Source organism: Arachis ipaensis, chromosome B07 (genome assembly GCF_000816755.2).
Source record: "Arachis ipaensis cultivar K30076 chromosome B07, Araip1.1, whole genome shotgun sequence".
Classification (NCBI taxonomy): domain Eukaryota; kingdom Viridiplantae; phylum Streptophyta; class Magnoliopsida; order Fabales; family Fabaceae; genus Arachis; species Arachis ipaensis.
The window spans coordinates 114400207-114408783 of NC_029791.2; the positions used below are offsets into that span (position 1 = coordinate 114400207).

General features: G+C 36.8%; 1 protein-coding gene across 1 annotated transcript in view; it reads left to right on the plus strand.

Annotated features, from left to right (window-relative positions):
- Positions 1–6493, plus strand: part of LOC107605914 (filaggrin) — a gene marked incomplete in the record, with an annotated part of 7084 nt that extends 591 nt beyond the window's left edge. Inside the window, 5 exon segments of the mRNA XM_016307863.2 lie at positions 1–435; positions 2445–3276; positions 3751–5089; positions 5296–5379; positions 5622–6493. Coding sequence (XP_016163349.1) covers positions 1–435; positions 2445–3276; positions 3751–5089; positions 5296–5379; positions 5622–6284 — 3353 coding nt within the window.

Here is an 8577-nt window from a genome sequence, read left to right on the forward strand (position 1 = left end):
CGAAGGATTCAAGCTCCGCCGAGAAGCGGAGGCTGGATTCGAGAGGTGACGGAAAGGAAGTTCACGGCTCCGGCAACGGGGATTACTCCGACGAGTATGCTTCATCTTCGAAGCGCCGCAAGGATGGTGGAGGGGGAGAGCGGTGGAACGGAGGCGATGATGACCGCGGAGAGGGGTCGAGGAAGTCAAAGGCTGTGTCGGGAGATTCGAAAAGTAGGAGGAGGGATGGGAGTGTGGGAGCTTATGGAGAGGGCGAGGAGGGAAAGAAAAGCAGTGGAAAGGGCGAAGGGAAGCACAAGGATTCGTCTTCGGGGCGGAGAGAGAGCAGGGAAGGGTGGTCGGAGAAGGAGAGGAAGTCCAGAGGAGAAGGTAGGAGCGAGGATTCGGTTGATGAGGAAGAACAGCGCGCGCCAAAGCATGGGTTTGAAAATAATGGTAAGGTAACTTGGAACTAACTGGTTTGTGTTGCTTGTGTTCTTCATTGCATTGTTACGAATGTCACGTCATTTGGACTGAAGCACATTTGTTACAATCATTTTAAGATGGGTTAGCCTCATTCTCCGGAACTGTGTTTGTGCTTTCAGCTGTGTGTGTCTGTCTGTTATGCTTTTAGATAAAGGTTGAGTGATTCAATAAGTGTAGATTTATAAGCAACCCGTTGGGTATATAGCTGGCGTCTCTCAGCCTAAAAGGTTAAAAGATCGTGAGCAAAATTCAGGAATTGGATATTGCCATTTTCTCTAGCGGCTAATGACAGCATTACTTTAAACATCAAATTCCACTTTTTTCTATTTTCCCATACATATGTCCACAAACTTACCCTTGTCTTCCTCTACTTTTTCCACCGGTTCCAGATTTTCCTTTCTCTTGTAAAGGGTTGTGGGAAAGTGACTGTAGAATTTGTGAAGATGTCCCTCACATTCTTTCTCATTTTGTGTGTTTATGTTTTTCTGGAATCCAGGTTTCCTTCTAGTTATTTAGTTTGTATCCAAAAATATAAAAATAAATTGTTATATAGTGATTGGAATATTAATAGTGATATTATATTTCGATGGTGCTGTGCCTCAATTACAGAGAGATTCTTTTGAATTTTTTTCAGTTAAGTATTAATTCAATCCAGGGTGCTGCACATAATATTTTGGTCCCATTTTTTTTCTTTTGAGATGATTTGAATTCTTTACCATGTATCAGTTGTCAGACTGATCCATATATCATCCAAGTAATATTTCCTCTGCAAGTTTGCTTTATCTGATGTTTTGGTGGATTTGAATTGATCTTTGGTACAACTGGATCTCCAATCTTAATGGAAAACTTGGTTTCGCCTAATGAACTCAGATGATTGTGTGGTTACTTTGCCTATATGCATAAAATTAGTTGTTTGAATTATGAGTGACAGTTCTTTTGTGCATTAGTTTAAATCTGATTTGTGTTTTCGCTTAAATGAACCTGTGGTTGCCCGTTTACTGCTGTGCTTGTTTTTTAATTTAAATTTTATAAGAGTGAATCTTACCTATTTAGCTTGTAAGTAGGGCAATTATTCCAGTAATGAGCATTTTGTGGTCTTTTTGGTATATTTTCTTGAAGCACACTGCTCAAGACACTATTACATTTAGAGCTCCTGTGGTATAGGATTGAATCTTCATCCTTGGTTTCTTTAGGGAAATATTCTTGTCTGGTTTAAGAGACTCTTCAAAGCTTTATTCGAATAATGTGGTTTTAAATGTTTCTACAATCTGTATACTTGCTCTGTTTTTTCCTTGAGTTTTCATGTCGTCTTGCTTATCTCTTTTTATCACATTTACCTTCTATCAATGTGCCATAAATTAGTGGGGCTGATTTTAAAAATTCGTTTTCCTTCATTTATGGAAGTAATAAATCAAGCATAAAGTGCTTTTAAAGATGCTCACAAAATACCAACTTTTATTCCTGATATACCAAAAAAAGAAGGAAAAAATTTAGCATATTCTCTTTTGAATATTTTGATTGTGAAAATCTGTTGGCCACGCAGAGAAATATCTGATGAGTCTGGTTCAACTTCTTGGTGTTGGGAGTCAAAGTCTTCCTTGTAATCTGTTCAAGTTATTAGACCGTTGTATTCAAATAGATGTCTATTTTTTTAAATCTTTTTTGTGCTACTACCCATCTGTGCATCAGAAAACATGATTGGTATTCAGTAAATATTTTGTTTTGAACTTGCAAGTTTAACAATAAGAACTTACGTATTTCATACATCAGTTAAATTGAATAATATCATGTGGGATACATCTGGCAACATCATGGAACCAATTGTTGCCCGATTGAACCTTTGGGATTAGCAATGTTATACTTTGCACCAACAAAATGATGGCAAACAAGCTTTATCCTCTGATATTTATGGTTATGGATGTGAATTCTGTGGTTATTTAAATACTTATTTTGTTCTATGTGGCTATGCCTTATTGCAGACTCAATGAAAATAGATGATCTGCAAAGTCCTGAATTGGATAACCAGCTTGAGAGGAGAATGAGGAAGAAAAGGGATGAATATGGTGATAGTGATAAGCACCAAGATGAAATTGGGGATGGTTATGACAGGCATTTGTCCTCTAGAGATGACAAAGATGGAAAGAAGAAGGATGATAGGAGAAAAGATGAGAAACATAGAGACAAGTATAGGGATGAGATGGACAGGGAGAACAAACATCGACATGAAAAGCAACGAGATGAGCGCCCTTCAAAAGATCATAATAGCATTAGATCTGATGAGAAACATGGTAGGGAAGAGAAGCATAATTTAGAATCACGACAAAAGAGAACCAAACTTCCAGAGAGTGACCGGAACCATTATCGTGATCGTGATGCGGACCGTGATTCAGAATCTGTTCGTGAGCGTGAGCGTCACAGTGAACGGGAATCTGATCGCGATCGTGATTATGATCTTGACAGAGATCGTGATTATGACAGAGATCGAGATTGGGAATGGGATCGTGAACGAGACAGAGACCATGATCGTCACCGTGATCGTGATGGGTCACATGTGGATGACAGAACTGGCAGAAGCAAAGAGGGTGGGACAAAGAAAAGAACTTTGGATGATCGTGATGGTTATACTGATTCTAAATCTAGAGTTGTTAAGAGCCATTATTCTGATGCTGAGAAGAGGAGTTTGAGCAGCAGTAAAGCTGATTCTGATGTAGACAGGGGAAGATCCCAACCTCGGCAAACTCATCCTGATTCAATTGGGACTAGCAATAGACACAGATCACCTAGCACGCACATTGGCAAGGATGAACATAGGTACTGCTTCTGGCTTACTTATCTTGAATCTTTTGGTTGAAACATTTTAAGCCAATGTTCACAGTAGTGTTTTAGCTGGAATTCCGTCCCCACATATGTACTATTCTATTCCTTTTACCCCTTGAGGTTATTTGGGTAGTTCTGTTTTGAAAGCAGTGTTATATCATCAGTGCTGGTAAAGAGATGTCATACTCCAAAGAAGCTTTACTGAATAAATGTGTCCTGTGATTACATTTTCTTTAATGATTATGTTGGCGATTGGTGTTGACAGTTATCATTTTAAATATGACAAATGCTTTAAAATAATCATGACGTTGTCAAAAGGGGAACTGATCAACCTGAGTTTGTCGGTCACAGTTGAAATGTTGCTTGCACAATTTAAATTTTCTTGATGTGACCAACTTTTGTTTTTGTTTATGGAACTCTAATAAGGGGAATCAATTGTAATTGGTTTCCATTTTCTTCATCTTTCAGAAATGCAAGTGGTGAAGATTCAAAGTATAGGGACTTAACAATGGAACAGAGAACCAAAGGCTCAAGAGAGGTTTACTCTGGGATATCAGAGAGAGGCCCTAAATACAAATTAATGGAAAAACCCAATAAAATGGATGAAGGTTCTGTAGGAGACCTGCCAACTGAAAGGTCTTCTAGTGCCAAGGTTTCACCCATGGGACTGAGGGAAAGATCTCCTTCATCTACAAGCATTGAGCGCAGGTATCCTAATAAAAGCAATGCTAAGCGAAATCATGAAACTGATGAAAGTGGAAGGAAGAACAGTGTTGATGATGATAGACCTGGTCGGGAGTCGACTGTAGAGAAATCACTATTGGATGAGCCATCTCAAGCAGACTCATCTTTATATGGAAGGACCAGTCAAAGCAATTCGTCAATGATTCCACCTGCACCTGCCTTTAGGGCTGCGTTAGAGAGACCATATATGGGTTCATTAGATGATGATGTTAGAGATAACTCCAATAATCGATACAGAAGAAGTAGTGAGCCTGGTTTTGGAAGATTGCATGGTGGCAATTCATGGAGGGCAGTACCAAACTGGAATTCACCTGTACCGAATGGATTTGTTCCATTCCCACCTGGGCCAGCACATGGAGGTTTTCAAGCAATGATGCCACAGTTTACATCTCAGCCTCTCTTTGGTGTTAGGCCTGGAATGGAGGTTAACCATGCAGGCATTCCTTACCATATTGCTGATGCTGATAGATTTCCAGGTCACTTGCGTCCACTTGGGTGGCAGAATTTGATGGATGGAGCCGGACCTGCTCATTTGCATGGATGGGATGGTAATAATGGTGTCTTCAGAGATGATCCTCACATGTACGGTGGTTCTGATTGGGACAGGAATAGACATTCAACAAATAATCACGGATGGGAAGCTGGTTCGGAGACTTGGAAGGAACAGAATATTGACTCGAAGAAGGAGTTGCCTTCCCCAGCCTGCAAAGATGAATCAGGTCCACCCCTGATTGATAATGGTTTGACTGATCAGACTACTCAGATGTCTCATGATGAACCCAACAAGGATGAATTTGATGAGAAACCTCCTGGGACAAAGTTTTCCAGTCTCAGTTCTCCAGCAAAAGTTACTGTGAACACGGCTGGTCTTGAAAATGTGCCTGATGTTTCAACACCAACACCAAGTGACAATACCTCTCTTTTGAGCCGTTTCTACCTTTCCAAGCTTGACATTTCAGTGGAGTTGGTTCAGCCAGATTTGTATGACCAGTGTATGTCTGCTCTAAATGTTAACAAGAATGCACCGGTTGATGCAGATGCTAGTACAGAACTGTCCTTGAAGGTATAAATTCTTTTGAAAACTAATGCCGTAGTTGACCTTTTTATCTTTCGTGTGGTGGGTGGTAGGTGGTTGTGTTCTGAGGCCTGTTTGAACTGTTATCTTAGTTCTTCAAACTTAAAGACAAATAAATATGAAATTTGAGTGGTTTTATTTATTTAGTTATTTAAAAATCTTCCCTGACATCATTAGTTTCCCCAATTTGACAGAATGCTTCTGGAGCACGACTGAAATATTCAGCCACTATATCAAGGCATTTTCCTTTCCCAGTAATTGATAATTCTATCTTCCAGGTATAATCTACTTGACCTGATACAATTCTGTGTGCCTTTATTGTCTGTTAATGAATTCATGTTTGTTTTCTCCATAGTGTTTGAACAGTATAACTTACTATACTATAGAAATTACTTATATTTTAGAAGTTAGCCTTGTCTTAATGAAGTTGAGCATCATAACTTATATTTTGTTAAGCCCAATAAATCCATAAATATTAAATTCTTAGTCTTGATGGGTGAACATATTCTTGAATTTGCAGAAAGCAATAGACCTTTACAAGAAGCAGAGGGGGGTGAAACTGCCTAATGGGAATGAGGTAGATATTGCTGCCGATTCCAACCAGATGCAAGTGGATGAGTCGGTTCCTATTCCCAGTTTAGAGGATAGGCAGGTTTCTGTATCAGCTTCTGATGGAACAAAAGATATGCCGATCCCGACAGAAGAACAAGAGAAAGTAGAAATCCTTTCTTCTCCAAAGGAGCATCTGGAAGAGATCAATAATACCAGCAGTCAAATGGAGCAAGATGATGACGGTACCCACTCTTTAAACACTGGCATGTCTGGTCCATCTGCAGAGCATGAGAACCAAGAAGCCTTAGCTGGTTCCTGTGAAAAAGAGGAAAAAATCACCTCTGATAATGCCCATTCCGGAGATGCGAATGAAAATCACTCCATTGCATCTGAGAATGAAGCTCAGCCAACTGCCACTTTGCTTGAAGATGGTGATGATATGAATAGCGAAGTTAAATCTGTTGATGCCCATTGTGCAGATGAAAAACTGAGCTTTGATGATACAAAGGTTAATCCCTTAAATTTTGAGGATAGGTCTCCCAAAGCTTGTGATGCTTTGATGCCCGGTTCAAATGAGTCTGAGTCGCTAATTTTAAGCCGGATACATCATTCTCCTGAAAGTACACATTGAGACAATTTCTTTATCTTCTATTGCTTTTTATCCATTAGGTTTTATTTCATCCCCTTTTATGTTGCTTCTATTTTGAGCGAGAAAATAAAAGGAAATGCAATTCCTGTTCCCCTAGTATGGCGTTTTGAAGAGCCCTGCATGCATGTGTCTGCATTGCATTCTCCCTATTTAAAATTTTTCCATGAGCATTACATGAAGTATTTTTTTTCCGCCGAGTTTCTCTCCTCTTGCATAAATGCACTAAGATTACGGTTCTCATGGTTCATGCATTTACAGAACCTTTTTCAAATAAAATCTTAGCTGGTATAGGGAATGGAGTTTTTATTTATTGATTTTTTTCAATTCAAAGTGGGTTTTTAGCATGGAATATTTTCTTTTATATGTTTTTTCTTGGTTTTACATGATAAGAGGTTATACTTGACAATATTAAATGTCCTATCAATTGAATCAGAGAGAATTTATTTTTGTATTTATAGGGGTCTGGTTTTTTGCCGTCCATAATTTTTAGTCTCTTTTCCCAAGCTTACAAAATTACCTTGCTTCCTTTAATTATCCGAATAATACTCCTGTTTTAATGATTAATGATGAATTGACATTTATTTTCTGGTTTTTAGGTTTAGTTAGGCTCATAACCTCATTGGTTTCATTTTAATATATGAATTTAATTTTCATATGCTAATAGTAGCCAAGAGTTTTACACAAATAATTTATTTTTTTATATACTGTCAGTACAGAAGAGTTTTATACAAATAATTCATTGTGTATTGTTTGGAAAAATAATTAGTTTTTAAATTTATTACTTAAAGATTAAATTGATTAAAGATTTTTTACACATTTTGTATTTAAAATTTAAACTTATATTTGTCATTCTATTTTTTCTTTTAAGAATAAGGGTTTAAAGTTTTACAAGCTTATTTATAAAGAATAAAGCTCTATATCCAAGTAAAATCTTTATTCAAATCTATCTAAGTTGTTGTAAGTTGTAACCTTTTAAATCACGCGCTCTTTCTCTTTCTTCTTCTCCGTTTCTTTTTCCTTCTCTTCCTCTTCCTCCTTCTTGTACTTTTTCTTCTTCTTCCAAATTTGCGCAGGTTCTTCTTCTTCCTTTTTTCTTCTCCTCATCTTTCTTCTTCTTTCAAATTTGTACACGTAGGTTTTTTTTTCTTTCCTTTTTCTCCTCTTCTTTCTTCTCCTCTTAGAAATTATCAATTCAATTCAGAATACATACGTCCGTTCAATTCAAAACAATTCAATTCAATTCAGAATACATACGTCCGTTCAATTCAAAACAATTCAATTCAATTCATAATGAATCGAACATGTTATTAAGGTGAAACAATTGTCTAGTACTGAATGAACGGAACATTATCCATTATATAAAATCAAATTCAAAACACATGTGTTTGCAATTTAGAGAATATCAATTCAATTAAATTCAATGTCCATTCAATTCATAATGAACCGAACATATTATTAAGGTAAAACAATTGTATAGTACTGAATGAACGGAACATTATCCATTATATAAAATCAAATTTAAAACAGTTTTCTGCATAATGAATCGAATACGTTATTAAGGTGAAATAATTGTATAGTACTAAATGAACAGAACATTATCCATTATATAAAATCAAATGCAAAACACCTGTGTGTACAATTTAGAAATTATCAATTCAATTCAAAACACATGCGTCAATTCAATTCAATTCAGCAATTGCATTCCATTCAATTCGATTGAAAAAATAATCCATTAGCAAAATGTTGATGTTGTTGGTGATGACGATAACGAAAGAGGAGGAGAAGAAGAAGAAAAAGAGGAGGAGGAGAAGCAGAAGAAGAATCTGCATGCGTGAGGAAGAGGAAGAGGAGGAGGAGGTATGCGTGAATTTGAAAGAAAAAGAAGAGGACGTATGCGTGTATTTGAAAGAAGAAGAAGAAGAAGAAGAAGCGCAGGAGAGAAGAAGAATAAGAAGAAGTGCGGAAGAAGAGAAGAAGAAAAAGCACGTGTAGTGACACTCTTTTAATAAGAGTGATTTTTATCGGTGTTGCAATTACTTGAATAAATTTAGATGAAAAAATACTTGAATGTATAGCAATCCTGATTTATAATCCTGACAAAAAAATGTCATAGTTTATCTTTATCTTAGGTGACTCTTGTGATGCACGGGATTATTATAAATTTTAAACTAAAACTAATTACATATGTTTGTTATAATGTAAATGAGTGAAAAATATATAGATAATTAAAAAAATAAGTATAAAAATAATGAAAATATTCAACATAAAGAATAAC